This window comes from Typha angustifolia, chromosome 2 (assembly GCF_048772165.1).
Source record: "Typha angustifolia cultivar Huaian chromosome 2, ASM4877216v1, whole genome shotgun sequence".
NCBI classification, from domain to species: Eukaryota; Viridiplantae; Streptophyta; class Magnoliopsida; order Poales; family Typhaceae; genus Typha; species Typha angustifolia.
The window spans coordinates 790,097-815,553 of record NC_133240.1 but is presented as its reverse complement, the minus strand read 5'-3'; the positions used below and the strand labels follow the sequence as shown (position 1 = coordinate 815,553).

The following is a 25,457-nucleotide window of genomic DNA, read 5'->3' as shown; positions in this document are numbered from 1 at the left end:
GGAGAATAATTGGATTCAAAACTCTTCACCTTTTTAAGTTTTTGAGTTGGATTGGAATACTTTGGGTATGTCTAATACTCATTAGATTGTTCTTGAGATTTTATTGGAACAGTGATTCATGTAGATATCACTAAGGTTGCACTACAAATATACATAATACCTAGTTAATTATTGTTTCTCCAACCTCCTATCTTATGTCATTGTCTTCTCAAGCCTCGTTTACTTGTCGAATAAGATTCAAATTTAGATTAGATGCATATTAATTATAAGATAAAACCCTTTGTTACATTATTTCTTAGGCTTTTTAGTCACATTTAATTTGGACCACATATGCACTCAACCGAGAACACCCGAACGCATAAATCGACATTGAATTCCCTAAACCCTAGAATCTAAACCAACAATTAACATCTTCAAAAAGCAAACAAAAGGAAAAAGATACATCATTTCATGTCCATTTCAAATTCAACCCATGCAATATAAGTTATTTTTGCAAGGGAAAACACTGGATGATATAACTTGCCTAAGTGGATGTGCAAGTATTATTCAAGAACAAGGTAAGGTCTCAAGGATGAAGTTTTGAACAAACTCTCTGAAAATAGGAACAAACAAATAAGTGAGCTTTGAAAGGCATTCTATGTCATTCATATTCTTTAGTTTAGCACGTGCATGGTGCATGATGGATCACCTTTTTCTACTACTTCCATGCATGCAAAGTGAACCAGATGAAGTTATCAACACTCAACTACTTCACTTCAAAAGGAATCTTCTCATAAAACTTCACACACACTCTTAAGAGAGAGAGAGAGAGAGAGAGAGAGAGAGAGAGAGAGAGAGAGAGTGGGGCTCAATCCCACTTCACATAGCATCAAATTAGTCACATCTAATATATGAACTTTCTAAGGAAAGTGGGGCTCAATCCAAGGAAGTCACTAGACACTTTGACTATTGAAGGCACTTCAATCATCCACTCATTCTGAGCAGTGTAATTAAGGCTGTCAATGAGAGGAAACTCCTATTTTCTTAAAAATGAGCACTATAGTACTTTGACAGTATCAATCTAGCTACTTGTTTGTGAATAAATCATGTTCGGCTCATAATATTATTTTAGATCGGCTCGCTTGTTTAAAAAATGGGCTAAACATGAGCTAAGATTTGAGTTCGAGATATAAATGAACCAAACATGAGTAAGATTTAGCACGCTCACATTTGACTTGATATAGCTTTAATATACATGTAAAATTTGCTCGTTAACACCTACATATAGCTAGATCTCGATCACAAGGCAATTATTGATGCACAAATTATGTCATAATTACTGTTAGAATTCATAGAATTAAGATTATTATTCTCTATCAGCTTCTTAGAGCAAAAAGTCATGAATCCAAATATCTGCCCGACCTATTAAAATATCCCAACCCCTAGATACAAGGGTAGTGTCATAACTTAAAGTAGTTTGAATTACCGTTAACAACATCTATCTACTTACCGGGCAAACATTTGCATAAAAAGTCATGTTAACTTTTAGTAATAACAAAGTTGGGCTCTTAGAAATTGTGTGCGTTTATTTTCTACATTAGATGCATATCTTTTTTATATAACGAAGAGCATATAATTCACATAGGAAATGCACACAGAAGCTAAATCTTGCTATTTACTAAAACTTAAGAACTTTATGTTGTAAAATACCTTTTTTTTTTCCAAGATGTCATGAAATTTTCTTTCTGTTTGCAATCTGTTCTTCATCACCCATATGGGAAAAAATATATGATGTATCATGTAGCACCATTTCACTACCATTGCCTATTAATTACATGTCAAAAAAAGGCCCAACACCAACACCTTACCTTAGAATCACAATGATAGGATACCACTCCAACTTGTTGCAAATTACCCTAAAAATAATCTAAAATTAAAAGAATTACCGTTGGATCCGAATCTAGAGGCCAGTAACTATCCACGTGGCGTTTCGCTTTCTCCTATTGTTAAAGATTGCAGAGATCATCTGATGGTTCCATTAGACCTATTTGGGGGGGTACATTGGGGTACTTTTTGAGAAGGGCACAAAATTCTCTTCCCTTGAGTAATGGAACAGCGTCCCCCATTCACTCGTCCGTTTGTGGATAAGACGGAGAGATTCATATCCACGTGCCACCTCCTCACTGGCCCCCACCAATGCGCGCTTTTCGCCCACAGCCTCAAATAAAGAATACCGCCCATTTTTTCAAATCCCATCCGACCCCCCCGCATACGACCTTATCTATGCCACTGCCCCATCCGCCGTTGAGATTAACGCAAACCCATCTCTAGCGTCCATTGCCTCCACCCGTCCCAGCCACTACTTCTCAACGGTCGAGATGGATTATAAGAACCAATCCAGCGGCTGTTTACACCCCCGCACAGGAGGTTCTACGGAGCTCCAGGAGCGCGTTCCTGTGGACCACTTTAAGCCACAGGTTCCGCCCTCGAAAAAGCGCACCTTGTGTCGAGTCCGGCCACTAAAATATGGCCACGTGGCGGACAGTGCTTTGGCTCCCTCTCTCGCTAGTCGCTAGTCGTTGCCAGCCTCAAATATTTATTTATTTTTAATTTTAATTTTTGGTTCTGGAATAAATTAGTGGCCACTCCAAAATGAATTTTGGTTTCTTTTTGGGGTTTCGAGGCCGAGAAATCCACAAGAAATTATAGTGGCTGAGATTTGTCGCAGAGAGTTACAGCGACGGCCGCGAGTCTATAGAGTTCTCTTCTCCTCCACCTAGTGGAAGCTTCCGAGATCGCCATTAGAATCCATAGCAATATCCATATATGGAGAGAGAGGGGTAGGCTTCTCTTCTCTTCTTCGCGGTACCCTTTTCTCTGTAGTTTGTGAGCAGGAAGTGTAAGAAAGGAGGGATGCGTCGAGGTCGCTCTTGACGCACCCATGCCGGTCGCCTGAGGTGAGTTAATCCGATCTGGGATTTAGTTGGGGTTGGTTCGACGTGGCTGGCTACTCATGTAGTTGTTGCTTGCGCTGTTTCTAGACCGGGGCGACTGGATCGGTTGGATTTAGGTGAGGCGATCTCAGAACTCTGGCTTTCAAATTTGGTTTTTCTCTGTGGTTTTGTTGGTTTTGATTGCGTTCGAGATGGGGATTTAGGGTTTGAGTGAGGTATGAGGTACTTTTGTCGGCAAATTGGGCGACTGGTAGGAGATATGGAGGGAGGAGTGCTGCTTTTAGTGGAGGATTTCAAGTCCAATTGATCTTTAATCGGGATTGTGGTTGCTCCTTCCGTGTTGGAATTTGGAAGTTTTTTTTATTGGATATGGATGCGAACTCTTCCGGGGAAGAGTTAGTCGTGAAGGTGAGCAGTGGTTGGATTCAGTGAGCTAATCTTGTGCTTTTCTTGATGTTAAAGCTCTTGTTTTTTTTCCCCTCTTCTCTGTATGTGAATTTATCTGGGCGTAGGTGAGAAAGCCTTACACGATCACGAAGCAGCGGGAGAGGTGGACAGAAGAGGAGCATAATAGGTTCCTCGAAGCTCTGAAACTGTATGGGAGAGCCTGGCAGCGAATAGAAGGTTGACATGCCCAATCTTACCTCTAAGTTAGATTAAATTCTTGTTTTCCATTAGTTGACATACTCAACAAACAGGAAAGCAAGTAATGCTCTTATGTTGTACTATTGAGACAGTGAACCAATTCAGCGATGTGCTTGGTATAATTAGTTTTGCTAATTGTTACAGAGCATATTGGTACAAAGACAGCCGTGCAGATAAGAAGTCATGCGCAAAAGTTCTTCACAAAGGTCCGGTGTTTTCTTTTCCTGTTTATTTTAAAGCCACAGTAATTATGAGTTCTCTGTTTTAGTCAGCTTTGGTCGAATAGAGACTCTAGATATCAATTCTCTTGCAGTTATTCTGTTTCTTACTCTGTCTCAATTCTACACAGTTTGAGAAGTTCACTGGATTGCATGCCTATCAATAAGGGGATAATTAAGGAACTTTGACTGCATTAAATTAGCTTTGTCTTTGGAATTCATTATCACATGTTGAAGATTTACTATATTGATCTCAGGTAGAAATTTCTAGGCACATAGGTATAAATTAGATTATACAAACATGAATCTCAAATACGAAATTGATAAGTTGATATTCCCTATTTCTTTCATTCACCACCAAGCTTACCTGTGTGCATTCATGCAACTATGGATTATTAGAAAGGAGGACAACCAAACAGTATGTCATGCTTGTCAGTCTGCAATGAGAAGGCTCAATATATGTCGATATTCTTCTTACTATTGAAGTTTGGATCCCTTGCACACTGAGATTCATATTTAAACACCACTTTTGGTGTCCCATGTTCGATTTATATGGAATATAAGATAAGATGTGAAGGGATATTGGATCTACATTCTAAAGGACTAAGCTTTTGGGTTGGGCAGAGGTTCCAATATTTGTGGCTTTCTGGCAAGACCTCCTTTGCTGGGTTTCAACTCCATTTTCACAATAATTGGTATAACAGCTCAAGCTTGATACGCGCAATCTAGTATAGTCCACCACAGTAAAGATTAATATTTAGATGCCCTTAGTGATTGAGGGTTCTTGGAGCTGTTCAGTTGATTTAAGCATGGGTCTTGAGCTAACAAATTTTATTGGTATTGATACCAAAGATGGCCGTGCCACAGGTACGACTCATGCGGACTACCAGTTGGCATAGCATGTGCCGCAAGAGAGGGAGAGAAAAAAATGAGGGATATTACTCACTTTTCACCTCTCACTGTTGGCCTCATCATCACCACTCACCGCTGTGACGGCGAGGTTGACGGTAAACATCAATGACAAGTTCGACAACGAGGTCGACTATGAGGTCGATGGCAAGCAGCGAAGCTACTAGGAGGGGTGTCGTGCCTCGTGTTGTCACACCATCAGCACAATCATCGTTTCTCACTTTTTATTTATCTTTCTTTTCTTTGGTCAAGTTTTGTTTCACTTTTTCCATCTCCTCCTCTCTCTTTACCTTCTTGCCCCTCTCTTTCTTCCCCTCCTCTCTCTCCCTTTTTCCTTACTGCAACAACACCTTTGCCTTTGCTGCTACAGTAGTAAAGATAGAGGGAAAGATTAGTGGATTGGTTAATACCACATCGAAACTAGTCACTAGACTGGTTTTAGGTCAGGATTGGCCTTGGTTGATCCTAATGCGTCTCAAGATCGGTCGAAATTGGGATCCTTGAATAATTGGTTACTTGATATATGTGATGACATGTTCTAGAGCTAATATAGCATTTGTTGTAGGTATATTAAGTAGATAATTGAAAATTTGCCCAAAATTGATCCTAAAAGATAGGCGAAACTAGTAAGTTTTGCCTTTCTATAATATGTTTCGACCAAAATATCCAAAATAGGTGGTTTATACTCATCTTTAGCCTTCAGCATTTTGTAAAATAATAGATATAATCACCCCTAAATTCAAAGTTAATGGACCATTAAAATGATTGATATTCTTTTAGGTTTGAAATTAGACTGATACTTCCCATTTTTGGTAATATAAGCATTAATTCGTTAACTAATCTCTTTCCATTACTAATCAGCATTTGTTCCTTCTAATTACTGAATGGCTTCTATTAGGTAGCAAATTTACTTCTCCCATAAATGGCAACATTAAAATATGTTTTGGTAACATAAGCCTTATTAAGCATAATTTATAAAAATGACATGTAATAATAGCTTTAATTACTCCCCATTAAAGGAAAGATTTACATTTTATCATCAATTCCTTTTCCTATTAATGACAATATGTAAACATATTTTGTAGCATAGCATTAATTTCTCCCAATAGCACTTAAGAAACTCTTGGTAACATGAGTACTATGGCCGTAATTTATTTGAAACTATGGTAATGATACTATATACTTTAATTAACGGCAATAAATTTGGTAACATCAACATCACTTTTTGAAGGTTTTTTAAAAATGAAACTTGAACCGAAACTCTAAAATCAACGAAAACTTTGAACCGTGGATATACTAGTAATATACTTGTCATCTGCATTGGAATGTCGCACACAAAATTCTAAAGTATTTGAAAATGCTAATAGTTTGGTATTTGTTACAACGGTTATTTTATCGTGCTAGACCGATTTATAGATGGTATTTGGATCACCAAGAGTGATGATCATAAATCAACCAATAGGAGGATATTCACTCTTCTGTAGAGCAGCTAGTTCCTTTTGTATAGCTTTTATCAACACTCATGTTTCATAGCTAGAGTATGAATGGGGGAAGATGTACATGGGATAAGATGTATTACTCAGGAGAGAAGCCAAAGTGATCAGGAGGATGAGAGGAGCGACTGGACTGTCTAAGAAGAGTAGCCACTGCGTTAGATATAGGTATCAAAGTTGACTCTTGAGGAGGACCATTTGTAGAAGCATCATGCCTCTCATCTTTTATACACAATATCAGGTATAAATTGTGTGATAAGGAGCGAGTAGATTCGTCCACAAAGTCAAGTAGAAGGAAGAGAGAGATAATATTGGAGGACTCATCGTTGGGGAGGAAAAAATATTGCTTTTAATAAAAAAAACAACATTTCGAGAAGTTCGAATCCTATGAGTAGCAAGACCATAATAAAGATAATCTTTTTGATTTTGAGCATAGTCGTTATGCTGGGCCATTACACCTGGCCCAAGCCAGATACCTCATGGGCTAGTAGTCGGTAATGGGTTATAGTATTCTATCCCTGTCCAAATCCAACTTGGCTTAAGTGATTGGTGGGTTGAGTTGTGAACAAATACTTAAGCCTAGTTGGCTTGAAAAGCCGAATCCAAATCTGGCCTGACCCAACCATTGATCACCTCTAGGGTTGAGCAAGATGCTAAACGGGCCATCCCCCATCTTTATCTTCGTCTTCATCTCCAGGTTTGCTACTAACCAAGACCAAATAGTGAAACAGGCAGAGCACTCTTCTTTGTTCCTTCTCGATTTGCTCACGCACTCCTCTCCTACCTTCATCTTTGCGTTTTTTGGTTCTTGTGTCGTCGACAACTAGATCAACAACAATAGGCTAACTTCAGTGATTTTTAGGTTGACTCATTGCTCACCAGATGGCGGTCTATTTTGGCCAAACTAGTCTAGATCCAGTTCGTCTCAGTGAGTTCATTTAGTTACGTCAGGGTCCTTAGTGGAGAAGAGCACCAAGTTTGAGCTAAATTGTCACGACAAGAATCGTTGAATGTGACCTCTTAAAGGATCTAAGGTGGCAAATATGACCTCTTGGAGGATCTGAGGCAGTGGAGAAGGGCCCAATCCTTGTAGTGGTTGTGGAGCATGACCTCTTGAAGGATCCAGGCGTGGAGTACGCGATGCGGTTAAGGGAGATTGGAAGAAAGTGGAGTTAGTGGATATCAAAGGATTTTTTCTTTGAAAATAAAGAAATAGGAGTTGGTGGAGATCAAACCCCTGTTTTAAAAACAATTGGAGTTGGTGGAGATAAAAAAATAGGGAAGTAGGCAGAGTTGTTAGAGATTACAGGAGTTGGTGGAGATGGAGGAGCCTCATTCTTCCTGAGCTAGTAAAAAAGTTTAGTAAATGGATAGATTTTCTTATTCTTATACAAGTAATTGTATAAAAATAGGACTTTTGTACATCACTATAGAATAGGTATGTCCCAACTAAATTGACACCTACCCACCTATTTGTTATTTGCATAGTTCATCTTTTAAGTGTGAAAAATAAAACAAAAATACATTACATTATTCATCGAGTTCAAATCCTATATTTTATATTACAAAATGGTCGTCTGCTTATGATCTAGATTCGGTAGCATACTAATCTTGTAGACACATTTCGCTTTAATTATATCTTTTTACAAACATATCAAGCATCCGCTTTTACGAAAAGCAAATTCTGAAAGTACAGTAGATATAGGAACAATCAATATATTATAGACTAGGGCGACAACAATTATAGGAGAATAAGAGCTTAACAACATATTAGTAGCATTAGAAAATGTTTTTAAAAATCATTTATCTTTGCTGCATTTTCCCATTCTAAATCAGTAGGACATTCTAATTCATTATTAATATCTAAAAAAACATAAGAAATTATAGCCCGTTTATATTTGAGTACTAATTTAACATTTTATAAGTAAAGTTTCATCTATGAACATCCGATTGATGTTTTATAGCTTTTAATATACACCCTTTTATACATATTTACAAATGTGCTAGTTCTTTTATCATTAAAGATAATATGATGTATAATTTTTCTTTATTTTATGAATTACTTCAACAATTCATTTTAGGCCATTTTGTATAATTAAATTTATAATATGACATGCATTTATTATGCAATAATTCACCATTACAAAGTAAAGAAGGAAAATGTTTATTTCTATGAATAATATATTTGATTATTTCTTTACGAGCATTTTTTAATTCTATTAAAATTAGAAAGATATTCATAAACACCTTAACTAAGCAATATTTGACTAATATCATATTGACCTTTTTTATGCTTCTCTTTTATATGCCTTATTAGATAAGTAGTGTCGTTCTTAATTAATGCGGAAAAATCATGACCATATTAAAGACATTTAGCTCTACAATATATAGCAATACCTTGAGCATCTTTGTTAATCTATTGAAATACTTTTAAGCCTTAGACTTTAATCTCTTAGAAGTACTTAATGGGGAAGTTGGAGTTTCCAAATTGGGTGGATGTTGAGAAGCGGGTGTATTAGGTGAGAATTGAATCTTTGCCTTCAAGTTGCATTTTATATGAGCATTAAAGGAATTCATACTAAAAAAATAGAAAAATATTATAACAATAAGTATAGAGAGAACAAAATAATAAGAGAGATCTTTTTTAAGTGCAAGACTTTCAAGCCTTCAATTTGAAGAGAAATTGAGAAATTAGAAAAAAATTTAAAGATCCAAGAGAGTAAGAAAAAAATGAGAATATGTGATGAATTTAAGAAGAATTATCATCTATTTATAAGCATGAGAGAAAAACTAAAATTATCAAATTACCCCTTTTAAACTAACTGTTTATTCCTGTTTAAAATGGTAAAAATAAAAAGTGGCCTTATTTTTTGAATTTTCAAAATAGGACTGGCTAATTTTGAAAAAAGTTTGACTGTTGTTGGATCTACTTTTTTTAAAATTCTTTTGGACCCATTTGTAGAAAAAAATCTATTAAAAAAGTATTACACATTTCTTAAATTCCCAGTAGATGTATTTTTTACTGATAGGCCTTTTTCTTAGCCTGCTAACCTATTAAAAAAGTACTATATATCTATCGGGTCAGAATGGGGTAATAGGGTTGGGTTGTATATCGAGATTACAGGCTGGCTTACAGTCAAGCGAATTGGGGCTAGGTTTACACTCAGGTCTATAGTCAAGTGAATCATGCTAAGCTCATGTTCTGGGCTTCTAGGTTGGGCTTATAGGCGGGCAAAGGCCTAACCCGTGCCTCCCATTACTGGTTCAAGCTTGGGCCGTGCAGGTTTGAGTTAGGCCTGGGCGATTTGGCCAATTGATCACCTCTAATTATATTAGAATAAATAATATCTTCAATATAATGAATTTTTCTTAATATATGTCTCAATTGGGTCAATGCCCTGTGAATCCATATCAACTAGAAGTTGTCTTGAGATGGCGCTCGAGTTTTTTTTTTTTTTCGTAACTGATTCGGTTAAGATCACCATAAGATGTCACTACGTGATAAATGTATCTTGTCTCTTCTTTTAAGGATCACCAGGAGGTGTTACTATGATATAACTCACTATGTGTCTTATAATAACCATTGAGAGATTAAAGTCACTGTAGAAAGTCTTTTGATATAACTAGAGATTGTTTTCTAACTCGCTAAAATCACTTAAGAAAGATACTGTAGTGATCTAAAATATGATTTTTACCTAGACTTCCAAGTTGACTTGAGTCATTATGAAAAGTCATGAGCGATCTATATTGAGATATGATGAGACTGTTCTCTAAGTCATAAAAAATATTAATTATGTTTTTATACTAATATTTATAATCATTATCACTACTTGCACAAAGTATAGTAATGCATTGAGTCTTTTGCACATAGAAATATAATATTTAATTTGCATATAAAAATATGATCTTTATTTTGCACACACAAAAATGTGATCATGTAAATAAATATGAAATCTAAGATGAATAAAATGTGAATAAATCCACTCACGTGAGTCTAAGTAAATTGATTGAAATCTTGAGTGCACTTGTTAGAAAAATATCACCATCTTTAATAATAAATAATGTATTTTAATCTAATCAATAATCAGGATTTCAGAAATAAAAATCTAATTTAATTGTACAATAGGCCAAAACTAGCTCAAGGACTTGGGTTGGGTTGCAGCTAGCCCATCGCCCACCACCCAAACCCAAAAGGTCGAACTAAGTTGGGTTGCGCCCACAATGCAGCTAGATTATTGGTTCGGGTTAGGTCGCCCCGAGCGCTACTTTTCTTTCACGAGGGCTCTCAACCAGAGGGAAAGGGGAAAATCATTTGTGATCACCGTCGTCGGCAGTCAATCGATAGCATCCAATGGCTCATCACCACCATAACCACTTGCTCAAGGAGAGAGGAGGTCAGTCAGCGATAGGCGAAACCTTCTTACACCGACAGTAGGGAAATTTTCTCTCGATGGCAATTGGTGCCACGATAGCTTCCTTGAAAGGTATCTACGGCACAAAGCCAAAGCACGAAACCTCCAGTGATGAAGCGGTAGTGATCCAAAGTCGTTGGCCGCGCATTTTGCCTATGAAGCTGTAGCACTAAAAATTAGGGATTTGTATTTTAATTTTATAAAACTTAAATTAATTACGTGGGGTGGGAGAGCACTCGGTGAGTCAAGTTGTGTTCTCCGATTGCTCCGACGGTGCTCTGGTGCTCTAATTTGACGATGGGTGCTTTAACGGGAAGGAAAAAAAAAAGCGAGAGAGATATAATGACGTAAGGGGAAAAAGAATAAGGTTAGGGTTTTGGTTTATAGGATAGGTTTCAAACTTCAATTTGCAATCTGAATTGGATTTGGAGTGGCTAGAAATTTCACGACCACTCCTCTTGTCACGTAACAATGAAGGAGAGGGAGGGGGTGCTCTGCACGTGTGCCCCTTTTTTTTAGTTCTTACACAAATAGTCTTCTTTATCAAGCACTGAATTCAAATAAATCATTTGAACACTTTTTTGCCTTATGAAATTTCTCTCCCTCAATTTCATATTGTAGTGGCACTGTGGTAGAATCCTAACTTTTTCATTCTCTCTATTGTCATTCTATTTTGCGATTTGATATTTAAAGAGAAGATAATTCATTCATTTCATATTGTGTTGAAAATTGAGTTTGATACTTTGATTAAAGACTTCACTATCATTAGTGAAATTTTGGAGAACCAAAATCTTTGATTATGAAAATAACTTACAAAAGTGTTAATTTATAGGCATTCAAAGACTTAGATTTTAGTCATTAAAGATGAAAAGTTTGGAAGCAAATTGTGAGCCTTCCTATTAGCTACATGTATATCTTAATATAGTTGTTTGTTCCATCTAGAGTCGAACACTCCCACCATGTCACACAATCTTTATTAATATTTCCTATGATTGTTTATTTGGCTATATCCATATTATCATACAGGAAACCAAACTCAAGCTTGTCATTACTTTGCATCATTTGTAATAATTTGACAAGAGGTACAAATATTATGGTGACAGCTATAACTAAAAGATATTTCCATGATTCATAGACTTGAAAATGTCACTTGTCTTTTGTTTTTGTTTCTCTTGCACCACTAGTCCACTTCTACAATTGATAATTCGCATGAGATCATCCCTATGTATCATCATGCTTTTCATTGCTAGAATCTGGATAGTAAATCTTGTGGTGTTGTGTCTTATTTCTCTGTTAAGAGTAATTTTCTTGAGTAGATTTAAACCCAATTATAATTATATACAAGGTTTAGAAAATCAGAATCAGGTTCGTGATTGGCCTTCCTAAAAAATGATACATATCGGCCTCAATCGCTCAAATTGGATTGAACTTTTTTTAATTACATAAATTCTAAATATTATTTAAAAACGAAGAAAAATTTATAAAAGATGATAAAAGAATAAGAAAATAATAATTATTCACGTATGAATCCTAAAAATAAAAAAAATACTAATTTACCCAAAAGTCAAAACTTCAATGAATACCAAGTTGACTCTTGTAAATGCTTGTGGTCATCTTTATCATAATCACTATAAATTTGTAAATAATAATATCTAGAGTCTAGTGCTCTAAAAAGTGCATGCATCATATTAGTCATATTAAATAGATCTTGTTATTTCTAAGGACAATAATCAATATATGAATCTTGTGTTGGAGAATACTAAGGGGAATAATAACCAGTATATGGATCTTGTGATGATTTTAAACTATAAATGCTTGATGAACTATAGTTATAGGGAGTAATATCCAAATAATGATGTCACTAATATGTATGTACGTCTTTAGTTTCTCTATCTTCAATTTTTATACCTGTTTGATTTTCGTCAGCAAATGTTGAAGGAAAAATTTCACCACCAGATGTATAATTAGGATTATTAAGGTTATCATTAGTATTGGTTGCTATACGACTCATACCAGCCTCTGCTCTAGTCGTGGTCTCCCCTAATGCCTCATTTAACCATGAGTTATTTCTATCATTTAATAATCTGTCGTACACTTTTTTTATCTATAGAGTTAGGGGGTCTTTTTCATTAAAAACATGATTTAAATTAACCAGTTGATCATTTTTTTTATTTTCCTTTTTACATTTATTTCCCTTAATCTCATACTATAATGGTAGAAAATTAATTTCTCCATTGTCAATCGATTACGTATTTTGGTATAGATCAATGAGAAAGTTGTCTAATTTCTTTCACACTGTGATGAAGACATAGTTTGACTTAATATCTTATTTGTTATTGATATCAAATTTGGTGTATCATCCCATATATAAATAAACCGTCATTTAGCTAGACTATTATGACATATAGTTGCACCAACTTTAGCAGTACTAAATTGGCTCACTTTTAATTTATATTTCTCTATCTGAAATATATTATTGAATACATTTTATAAAAATTAATTATATTAAAATTTAAAATAAATAATAATAAAATTATTTAATTGAATAATTGCTTACTTCTCTATCACAAATAATTTGCTTATGAATATCAAACTCTAGTTTGCTGATAATTTTCCTAACTCCTAGCAAGACTTTAACATCATATTTATATTTATAGAGAATTGAAATCTTGGATTAAAAAAATATCATGTAAAAATTTATAATTTAAAATTTATAAACGTTCAAACTTCAGAATATTTAAATAAAAGCAAATTAATAACTAAAAGCATGCTTACCAGTAGTATGTATATCTCTATGTAGTTGTTTATTCTATCTAGAATCAATCAACTTCCACGACTTACTATAACTTTTTTCCACAATTATTTTTATTGACTCTTTTGCTATTTTCATAACCTCGTATAAGAAACCCATCTCAAACTTATTGTCACTGTCTACAAATCGTAAAACCTTGATAAGAGGTTCAAATACTGTGGTGATAATTATAATATTATCCTAAAATACATTTCTAAGAACGATGTTCTTCAAAGCTACATGTATAAGTGTATAACTATGTTAATTTCATAATCTTTGATAATGTCTTCCAACATGAGATTAAAACAATGTATAACACATGACGTCCAATATAAATATTGCCTTTTTATTATAAGTAATTATCCAACAGTCTTATAATTTGCCCCATCATCAATAATTATTTGGGCTATTATTTTTCACCAATTTCTTCTATCTCATCCATCAACTAAAAAGTAATTTGACTATTAAAGCATCCATAGATTTGAAAAATATTGTCTTCATGCTTGAGAACACTAAAAAATTAATTATATTTTTTCTGTTCTTTGTAATCTACTCATTACACATCAATGTATAATCAAATTCATCCATATATTTTTTAAATATTTCAATATAAGTGTAAAGTTTATCTACATTCAATATTTTGAAAGGCAGCTACGGATGGCGGATAGTCACCCTATCGCCTAGCACCAAGGAGGAATGTGGGCGGCAAGGTAATTGACAAAGCGGTTTGGTATTTTTTTTATTAAAAAATAATAAATAAATTATATATGATATATTTATAATTTTTATATTAATATAGTATATATAAAATTTGTAATGATATACTATGCCACAATATCGAATAACATAATAATAATTCACAATTATAACAAGTTCACAAATATCACAACTAAATATATAAAAAAAACATAATCGAAGATTCAATTATTAAATTCATAACAAGTTCACAAGAATCACCACCAAATATCCAAAACAAATAACATGATCAAAAATTTAAAATTATCAAATTAACAAGTTCACAATTATCACATCTAAGTACCTAAAACAAATAACATGATTAAAGATTCAAAAAGAATCATAGGTCCATAACAAAAAGAATCCTCTTCTAGACTTCTAGTCTTCTTTACAATCTTCAAATAAAGCTTTATTTGCTAATAAATTATCATCTAAATCATCATCAAGCTCTAGCTCAATATCATCATCATCCTCTGTTTTCTCATTTGACTTGATCAATTGCTCATAAAGAAGTGAAAGGAGTGCTACTAGTAGTTGCTTGAGTAACTCTAGTGCCTCCTCCTTGATGATAAAATTTTTTCCACACCTGATGCTTGTCACCATCTCCTAAATTAACCCTTCACCTGAAAAGACCTCTTGCTCTTGAGGATCATTATCCAACCAATCAATTGCATTATATCTCTCTTTTGAAGTCACAAGATTCTTCTATTTTGCTATCTTTTAATCTTTTATTCTTGCATTAAAATTATACATAAACTATACTACTCAATCTTTTCACTTTCAATATATTTTTTCAAAAGAATGAATTTAAAAACAAAGACCAAATTAATATGAGTCGATTATAATTTAAAATTGATAACTTAATCAATAAAATGACACATTACCTATTCAAATGAGCTCTAATTTCTTTTACATCTAGATAAGCTACATGTCAAATTAAAAATTTTAACTGTCATATTTTTCAGGTAAGAGGGTGCCAGCTCCATATACACCCTATTAATGAGCTAATAACTATACAAATTAGAAAACAACTTCACTAAGGGAGTAAAAATTTTAACTACTAATGGCACTTACCTCCAAATTGATTATTGAGAATATTCTAGTAAGCTCTCTTTTCTTTAAAAGTTTTTGACTATTTGCATATTAAATATTCATCAGAAGTAAACATAAATCTTAAATCTTAGTTTTTGACTCTTGTTCTTTTGTAAAATTGATATATCAAACTCAATGTCTTGTGATAACCATAAATGAAGATAATGATTTCTCTCCCACATTCAATTAAACATTTGATACTTCCTTCCTTTGATATCATCTCCAACATCAAATTTATACATTGAGTGGCACAAGATGTCCAGTATATATAAGGAAATTTTTTCTTTAATAACCGTGCAGCTGCTAAATTAGCAGTAGCGTTATCAGTCACAACTTAAAGCATATTTTTCTCTCTCACTTTCTTGATACCCTCAATAACAATATTATGGTTGTATTCACATATATGTGAATCTTTAGAACAATCAACTAAACATAGAAAAATAACTCCCAACTCACAATTGACTCATAAATTCATAATACTTCTTCCTTTTTAATCTGTTCAAGCATCAATCAAAATGGAACAATCATTTTTCTTCCATGCATCTCTATAGTTCTTCAAATCATCATTTGTTTTAGTTACTTGTTTCTTTAAAAGTGGCTCATGTAACTCATACATAAGACATTGGCTTGAACTCTAAATTATACTAACCAATAGCTTCCGTTAAATACATGAAATGATTTATCAGTGACAACATTAAAGAAATGCGACATTTATAAACCCAATAAGCTAAGTACATTTGCACTCTATCTCTTTATTCGTTTACAAAAGTATCTTTTATACTTGTCTATACCATCTAAACCTGCTTTTTAATTGCAACTTCTTGATTGATAGAGATATATTTGTCTAAAGGACCTCTACTTCTTAGTCTTTTTCTTCCAACATCTAACATTTTTTAATCCTCATTTTCTCTGAATATATTTACTTCTGCCCTCAATTATGCTTCCTTTTTTTATCCTCTTTTCTCCTTTTGTTTCGCTCTATATGCTCTTTAATAACATTTTTTGCCTTGTCTATAGCGCTTTTGGACAACAACATCGCCTCTAATATGTGCAATATGCTTCTTAAATCTACTAATTCCTTCCTCTATGACCTTCCCATAAAATCTATATTTCACCATGTTAGCATCATTTTTATTTGGAAAATATCCATATTGCCACCTTGGTTCAATAAAGCCAAAAAGTATAAAAACTCAGATGATATTGGCCCACCCATAGATATTATTTGAGAGAAATTAGTGGTCATATCTAATTATCTGTGAATGAAGTTAAGCAAAAAAAGTAAAAACAAACATAATTCATATTTCAGATTTTTAATTCCTCCAATTAACTTGCATTTAAAAAACTTAAATTACTGTATAGAATCAAGAAAATAGTAACTAGTTACTGTTTTACTTCCTCAGTTCCTCCAGTAAAACTAAAAAGTAAAAAACAGTAAACTACAAACAGTAATCAGTAACTAATTAATATTGCTAATTATTGTTTTTACAATTTACACTTTTACTTACTCCATCAGTAACTAATTGCTGATTAGTGATAACTCTAGTTTTTTTACATGAATCAGAATCACATTTCGGAATCCTCTAATCAGAAATCATTTACATAATTAGCAAGCAATTAGTAATTCCCCAATTAATGATGCAACACAGTGAAAAAAAAATTAAAAATCAGTAATCTTAATTCAATAATTCATAAACCAATTAGCAATTAACTCCTCTAAATTTCTAATGAATTCTTATAGCTACATACCGTAGCAGATTAAGAGTAATTGAAAAATTAAGCTTAGGAGAAATTGGGAATATTTAAGCTCGAAAAAGACTAAGAGAGAGTGAGAGAGAGAGAGAGAGTGAGGAGAGAGAGGAGCACCATTGTGGGAGAAATTGAGAGAGTGGGAGAGAGATCGCCGCATGCTGCCGCTAGCCACTCACCGCCTCACCGCCTTTGTTGTGGGAAAGATTAATTACCACCTTTGCTGCCACTTGACTGTGGAAGGAAAGTTCTAGGGTTTGCTAGTGTGCAGCGAGGGAGAAATAAGAGAGGTCAGCGAGCGAGAAAGAAGCAAGTTGGGTTTCTTTTATATATTGGTTAGCTATTAAATCCGATCTGTTATAAAATCCGACTCATTCACTTATTATTTGCATCTCGACTTGGCGAGCCGAAGCGTCGGCCCACCTTCTTGGGCCACCCGGCCTGCCAAGGTGGTTGGCTACCTTTCGCTGGCGCATTTCAACATAATGGGATGGTCGGTGTGCCACCTCGCCATGGCGGCTGCTTATTCCGCCTTTTAAAACACTATCTATATCTAACTCAAGATATTTAGTACCAATATGTTTTGTGCTATGTAGCAAAATACCAGACTCTATCGATTGTATAATATTTACCATGGTGTGATAATAAAAACTATCACTTACATTAAAAGAAATATAATTGTAGAAGAAAAATTTAGAAATAGCCTTATCAATATGATTCTGTGCACTTTTTATCCTCTAAGGAATGTCTTAATAGTAGTCTATGTACAACTCTTTTTCCTAAAGATATATATTTATTGGTCTAATATTTTTAGACTCCGCTGTAAAACCCGTAATACTAGGAGTCTTAGAACTATTGCCTTCATATTCTCTTTCTCCCTACATATGAACTAATTTAGGTCTTTGAATGCACTCTCATCTCCTTCTCTCTTTGTGTGTTTATGTTTTCTTTCATATCCCTACTTATATGTCTTTCTTCATCATTCTCCCCACTTTATTCACTACTATCATCATCAATATTTTTATGGTTATGCATCAATTCTTGATGAATTATTGACTATTTTCTTTGTGCAATTTTTTTATCCTTCTTTTTGCCTATTAGATAGGTCAACATTTCTCTTTTGACTTCCAAGCTGTTACATTTTCTTGTTTTCTAGCTAAAATGTTCTTTCAGATGGTTAATATCGCAACTCATTTTTTTTTTCACATTAGTTTCATTTGACACACTTTTTATCTTAGCCAAGAGGGGTGCAATGTTGCTGGCCAATGTCGATATCTTATGATTTTTCTCTTGGAGCTATTTTAATTTTAAATAAACATCTAAACAGAGATCAAATTTAAATATATAATTTAGAAAATTAAATAAGAAAAGTTTTGCTACCTTCTGAATAATTTAGCAACTACAACTTTGCTACTTTTAGAATAAATAGAATGGAAAGATTTCTTTTAGTACAAAAGGAAAAGAAGAAAAATATGAGCTTTAAATTCAAAACAAATATAAAAATATATAAAAAAAAATTTGTTGCCACTTAAACCTGAAAAGGAGAGACTAGAGAGAGAGAGAGAGAGTGAAAGTAAAAAAAAACAAAAGAAAAAATTTCTATCAGTGAACAATGAAAAGAAAAAGTAAAAGAGAAATCAAAAAGAAAAAAAATAAAAAATAAAATAGGAAAAACTGGCTGTCAGTGACCATGTTCCAATTTATGAGCTTTAAGACTTTAATGATTATTAACCACAAAGTTCTTCCAATTAGTTTGAGAAAATTCTGAGATAAAGTGGACTGGTATCAAAGTTTATTTATACTTGTAGTTTCTATATATGGATTATGGACCACTGGAAAGTTATTGATCTTACGGCAACTCCAAAATATGTTTTCTAATGTATACTTTCTTTTAATGGCAACAATACTCATCCTTTCTTCATTATACAAATAATAGAAATTCTACAGTACCTTCTCTTCGTGCTTTTAGAAATTACTCAATTAGAACTATTCAAGAACAATTTGGAAAGTTATTACATGAAATGAAAATTTGTAAGTGAAGAAAGAGATAAAAAAAAAGAAGAGATTAGAGAGAAGAAAACCAAAAGAAAAAAAATTAAAATCTACCAACTTTCATTGAAAAGAAGAAGAGATTAGAGAGAGAGAAAAAGAAAGAAAAAGTGAAAAACTATGGTGCAATGGAGGAGAAGAAGAAAGGGGAGAAAAAGAGAGTGAAAGAATTTTAAAAACAAAGAGAAAAGTAAAGAAATAAATTTAAAAAATTATATAACGGAGTTTGCCAAAGTTAGATCTCTCCATAAGAAATGATGGCTATTTGGTAAGGAGAAAAAAAAAAGAGAGATAGAGACAAAGAGTGAGAAGAGAGAGTGTAAGAGAGAAAGAAAGATAGAGTTTTAGATTGGGGACATCAATAATTAATGTCCTAGATCTAATCTAGCTTGATTGACCCAAAAACTACTGATCTCGATCCGGATCGAGATCGAGTGATCCTAATCGTTATTTGCCCATGCTGCGTCACCTCTTTGATTCAACTTCCTTGGCAATATTCTCCAATTTGATGTTAAGGCAATGTGCAACAAATGATGTCTAATACAAATATTGCCTCTTCCATCAATAATGCTCTAACAATTTTCCCACCTTTTGTCATTATCAATGATCACCTGGCCTACCATTTTCTCACCAATCTCTTTTACATCATCTTTTTGTTTAACAAAAGTAATTTGCATTTTTTATTTGGGCTGTAACACCCACAAAATTTAGGAATATTCCCTATGCCCGAGTGGAACAAGAAATTACATATATATATTTCTTCTATTTCTTTTGTAGCCCATCTGTCACTTATTTGATACAAACTATAAAATTGTCAAAAAATATAGGAGGGTGAAAATTTATTGTTTTGGTCTAATTTATGAAAGCTAAAAATATATTAGAAAAAGTTGAATCAAATTGATGTATGTCTTTAAGTAGGTCAATCACTTTTTCATGGGAAATTACATGTGTCGAACCAATATCAAGTGCTAAATTCTTCAATTTATCCTAGAAAATATATTTTGAGCATGGTTCCCAAAATCAATCGATGATCCCAAGGCTGACCGGCCAATCTTGACCCGAAACCATTCTATCGGTTTGAGATCAGCTAGATCGGCTGATCCATCTCACCCATGCTGGTCAAAACTCAGCCGAAAATAATTTTTTTAAGATTTAGGTCGAATCTAAAATGTATATAACCTAGGATAAATTAGTAATTGATGCCCTCAACTACTTTCTTTTCAAATTTTTAGTTTTTATCTTCTATCTCTCACACACTCTCCTCCCGCCCCCTCACACTTCACCAAGCTCATCCAATAGCTAATCTGGTAAACCTCTCTGGCTATTCTTCACTCTAGTAAATTTGGACGAACATTTATTTTTTCTCATTTCTCTTCTCTGTTTCTCACCCACTACTTAATTCTTTTTTTCTTACTGACTTTTTTTATTGTTGTGTTGCAATAGTAATTTACTAGCATACAAATTTGCCATTGTTGTTTTTAATGAGTATTTTCTTTAGTTTTTAGGCTTCGTATGTGACTATTTTTTTTCTTTTTTTTCTAAATTTTTTTAAAAATTTACATTTTTAAAAATAATTTATATTTTTAGATAATATTTAGAATTTATTTAGTTAAAAATCATCCAATCCAATACAGATGATCGATACAATCTATATGACTAATACTATCGTTCTTTTTAGCAGCCTATCCCGATACTAAGTTTCAGAACCTTGATTTTAAGGTCTTACAATAATTTTAAAAATATTCTAGACATATTGAGACCATGCTGCGTGTCATTAGCACACGTGCTCAGCAACGCCCAACCAAGATAAGACTAGTACCCTTTGTTCATGTGGCAAGTTGTCAAGGCTTTATATCCTCACCAACATAATAAATTATTCTTTGTTCTTCCTTCCATTCATGTCTGTACCTGAATAAAATGGATAAGAAGTTTCCCTAAATGCTTTTCATTAGTTCATACCCACCTCAAAATTTTAAATGCCTCATTTCATATTATTTTCAATAGTTATTCGTCCACATACTTGCAAGGATTCAACTAGTCAATGTGGATTTAATTAATATGTGATATGATGGCTTAATCAAGAGTTCCCAGATTAAAAATGTCCTCAGAAGTTGGAAGTTGGAAACTAGGTGAATCTTTGGAGATGATAATATTAAAAATAATAGGTGTCAGTATTCAGTTACTAAGCAAGGAGTTACGTCAACTCACAAAGGTTAATTCATTTCAAATATTTTTACTATGTAGTATATGGATTGCTTTTAACATTTTGGTAAACTGGTTTCCTAGTGGAAAATCATGTTTTTCAATGCTTAACAAGTTAACAAATTACAGTTAGAAAAAGAAGCTCTCACGAAAGGGATTCCCCTGGGACAGACTCATGACATTGATATTCCACCTCCACGACCTAAAAGAAAGCCAAGTAGTCCATATCCTCGAAAGAACAGGGTTGGTGCAGTTTCTCCCACTAGGGAAGTGGTGGATGAGAAATCGACAAAATCTCTCTCTCCCTTGAGCACCAATAAAGAAGCCTATAGGATGGAAAGTAATGCACCTCTAGAGGTACAAACTTGTCTAGCACTTGCTTACCATTCAGAACTTATTTATTATCCGCCTTTGTTCTGCAATCTTTAACCATCGCATTGTTTCATCAGAAACTTACTTGCACTGAAAAACTGCACATGAAAGAGCTATCTGATAATAGCAGCTGCTCGGAGGTTCTTAACCTCTTTCGAGACACTCCATGTGCTTCCATCTCTTCTGTAAACAAGTGCACTCCAAATCAATGTACATATGGGGAATTGGAGCCAATGATCAAAGAAACCAAAGGGAAGAGTTTAATAGAGAAAAGTTCAGTTTCTGTGTTATTGAATGAAAAGATAAGTGATAGTACAGATCAGGTAACAGGAAAGCTTGAAGGAATTCGTGTAAATTCAGAATCAAATTCTCTTCAAGATGAATGTGTGAATACACCAAAGCAGCAACCAGACATAGGCTCACAATTAAAGGAAACAATGCAAGTTGATCAAATCAATGCAAAACATGTTCATGTCCATTCCGTGGTCATAAATGGTGCTCTTGGCGATCAGAAGACTGATGCTGATGGTCATTATCTCACCCAAGTATCTGATCAAGTAGGAGTTAATGCAAATGTCAACTCACCCATAAATCCTACACTTTCTGATGGATCAAAGGTTCATACAAGCTCTGCGATTCCTTCTTTTCAAAACTACCCCATGTTTCCACCTTTCACTCAGTGCCATGGTGACCAAGATGCCTATAGGTCATTCGTCAACTTCTCGTCCACATTTTCTGGTTTCCTTGTATCTACCTTATTACAAAATCCAGCTGTCCATGCAGCAGCAAGACTTGCAGCATCATTTTGGCCATCTGCAGATATAGGTACTTCTCTTGATCCCAATCCAGACATCCAAGCTAAAGGAGTTCCAGTAAGGCACATAAACCATTCTCCAAGCATGGCATGTATTGCTGCTGCTACAGTTGCAGCTGCATCAGCATGGTGGGCAACACAAGGGCTATTGCCATTGTTCCCTCCACCAGTTGGTTTTGCATTTGCTCCTGCACCTACACACATGGTTCCAGTAGTGGACATCACCCGACCTTCAGAAAATGGAAATGGCAGCATATTTCAGGATCCTCTGCAAGGTCAGGATGCCATGAACCCAGATCAGTCTGAAGCACTGAAGACATGGCTTCCTTCCTCTAAATCGTCATTGTCATCATCATCAGATACAGATGAGAGTGCAAAAGGTGAAAAGTCACTCTGCAATGAGTTAAAAGCTTCCAGTGTTAGTAATTCTAAAGCATCATCAGTTATTGAACTTGAAAATGCTGATACATCCAGGAGCCAAAAGAAACAGGATCGTTCTTCTTGTGGCTCTAACTCTCCTTCCAGTAGTGACATTGAAACTGATACTGTCCTGGAGAAACAGGAGAAAGCCAATGATAGTGTTAAGCAACTTTGTTTCAGTAATTCTTTGGCTGGTGAGACTAATCATCGCAGATTTAAAAGCAGTGGAAGCATGAACGATTCATGGAAGGAAGTCTCTGAAGAGGTTGTAATGCGCCTAGATCATCTTAATGTATTAATAAGATAGAAATTCTTGAGCACCCATCACTGCTTCTCTAATTTGTGTTTATATTGTCAGGGTCGAATTGCCTTTCAAGCACTCTTCAGTAGAGAAGTATTGCCGCAAAGCTTTTCTCCTCTGCAAGCCAACGAAGCAGCAAATTTAAGCACAGAAGAAGCAACCACAATGCCAGTTGATCTTAACAAGAATACATGTTCAAGTACTGATCCTAACCATTTTCATGGTTTTATAAAGCAAATATCAAGCCAGAGCAATGAAAGCACTTTTGCCAGTGAATTGTGTCCCGCAAAGCTGAAAGCTCCTCGAACAGGATTCAAGCCCTACAAGAGGTGTTCAGTAGAAGCTAAGGAGAACCGGGCAACAGCTGGTGAAGAAACTGGTAATAAAAGGATACGTTTGGATGGGAAAGCTTCAACCTAATGGCATGAGACAAATGATCTCTTGCAATTTGGTTCATAGCTTTTGGTAAGTATATCAGATTTAGGCCATAATATAGGACGTGGAGTTTCTATCCCTCAGGACTTGCTAAACTTATTTATGCCATTGTTGTATTGGAAATATCAAGCAGGCCTTCCTGAAGGTAAACTGCTTATATAGCTTTGCTTTATTGCTTGGACTTGATAGAAGTAATTCATTGGACTTTCCAATAGAAGACCTCCTTGATCAGTATTATTTGGTCATGTAGCAGGAACTTCATGGCTTGGCGGTTTCTATCAACTTGATGGAGCTGGTCATGGTTCCCTTTTCTCACGATGCATACAGTAGAATGAGAATCTTTGTGGAAGTTAAAAAGATAGCCTCCTTATACATGAATCACTCTGATTTATAAATGGACTCCGCTAGTTAGTTCAAAATGATTTAATTGCATTATATTTGTCTATCGAAGTCCTCAAGTAATAGACTTTATATGTTATCTAGTTTCAGTAATTTTACAAAGAGCTAATTAAACTTTGGAGATTAGGTTATTCCGTTCCATGCTGATAAACTACACTGGTTTTTAATGGCAATCACTTGCTGCATTTGCCTTAGGTAAATGGCTTGGTATCCTTTTCTATGACATATAGATGCTTCCTTTATTGAACTAGATATTACTTAGTTGTATGTGCTTCTTATCATGACACTGAAATTTAGGCATACAATCTGAGCAAGAACACACAAAATTGCCAACTTGCAACTTGCAAGAAGAAGAACTAGTCAGTTGCTGCAGCACAGTAAGGCAGACCGAGGCATCTCTGATGCTGATTAACAAGCCTTGATTACAAAACCAAACTTTTCCAACTCAGGGAGTGCATCACAGTCAGTTTACATTGGATAACAATATCTGATTATTAACATCTAAGGGATACAAGCCTTTGAGTAATTTTTGGGGGAGAAGAAAAGCAGTACAGGGGTGTATGATTCCATGCATTTGTAGAAACTTCACCTATGCATCTTAAATTGCAATATGAACATCAGCTTTTGTTTTATAGATACAGGTTACACCCAAATGCTGCATCTTGAGAGTGGATGTCAAAAGTTGTTGGTTTCTACTGTAGAGCTAGACGCAGCAGCGTCTTGAATGAATGAAACCAAAAGGCCTCTTGAGTACTGCTAGTAAGTACTCACAGAAACTCCCAGGATGACATATTTAAGGTACTTTTCTTCAATTAGTCTAGGTGTATACAAGATAACATGATCATCCAACCACTACAAAGTCATTCCCCCCACCTAGCTACTTCTTGACTAAGAGGTAAAGTTTATTGCATTGGCATTACATACCAAGGCTTCTATGTTCCTATTATTTGATTCAAGGTGTGCCTAAGAGCCAAACAAGGATGAAAGTATGATATTAGCTAAAGGTTTATTGCATTGGCATTACATACCAAGGTTTCTATGTTCCTATTATTTGATTCAAGGTGTGCCTAAGAGCCAAACAAGGATGAAAGTATGATAGTAGCTAAAGGTTTATTGCATTGGCATTACATACCAAGGTTTTTATGTTCCTATTATTTGATTCAAGGTGTGCCTAAGAGCCAAACAAGGATGAAAGTATGATACTAGCTAAAGGTTTATTGCATTGGCACTACATACCAAGGTTTCTATGTTACTATTATTTGATTCAAGGTGTGCCTAAGAGCCAAACAAGGATGAAAGTATGATATTAGCTAAAGGTTTATTGCATTGTCATTACATACCAAGGTTTCTATGTTCCTATTATTTGATTCAAGGTATGCCTAAGAGCCAAACAAGGTTGAAAGTATGATATTACCTAAAGGTTTATTGCATTGGCATTACATACCAAGGTTTCTATGTTCCTATTATTTGATTCAAGGTGTGCCTGAAAGC

At 34.4% G+C, this 25,457-nt stretch overlaps 1 protein-coding gene across 2 annotated transcripts; it reads left to right on the top strand.

The window, feature by feature from the left end:
• The first annotated feature begins 2,697 nt into the window (after positions 1-2,697).
• On the top strand, positions 2,698-23,882 carry LOC140769472 (protein CCA1-like). Of its 2 annotated transcripts, XM_073110177.1 has the most exons (8): positions 2,698-2,936; positions 3,021-3,049; positions 3,137-3,341; positions 3,446-3,557; positions 3,723-3,784; positions 21,355-21,582; positions 21,675-23,096; positions 23,190-23,882. In XM_073110177.1, the coding sequence occupies exons 3-8, from the start codon at positions 3,303-3,305 to the stop codon at positions 23,550-23,552; spliced, it is 2,226 nt and encodes a 741-aa protein (XP_072966278.1). In that variant the 5' UTR covers positions 2,698-2,936; positions 3,021-3,049; positions 3,137-3,302; the 3' UTR covers positions 23,553-23,882. The 2 variants fall into 2 exon arrangements, with proteins under 2 accessions (XP_072966278.1, XP_072966271.1); XM_073110170.1 differs by having other exon boundaries at positions 3,021-3,341.
• Positions 23,883-25,457: the final 1,575 nt, after the last annotated feature.

Excerpts from the sequence above, each read along its gene's own strand:
- LOC140769472 (XM_073110177.1), top strand. The coding sequence starts at position 3,303 with ATGGATGCGAACTCTTCCGGGGAAGAGTTAGTCGTGAAG. Across the intron at positions 3,558-3,722 it reads AGCCTGGCAGCGAATAGAAG|AGCATATTGGTACAAAGACA; the intron begins GTTGACATGCCC and ends TAATTGTTACAG. Across the intron at positions 23,097-23,189 it reads GGAAGGAAGTCTCTGAAGAG|GGTCGAATTGCCTTTCAAGC; the intron begins GTTGTAATGCGC and ends TTATATTGTCAG.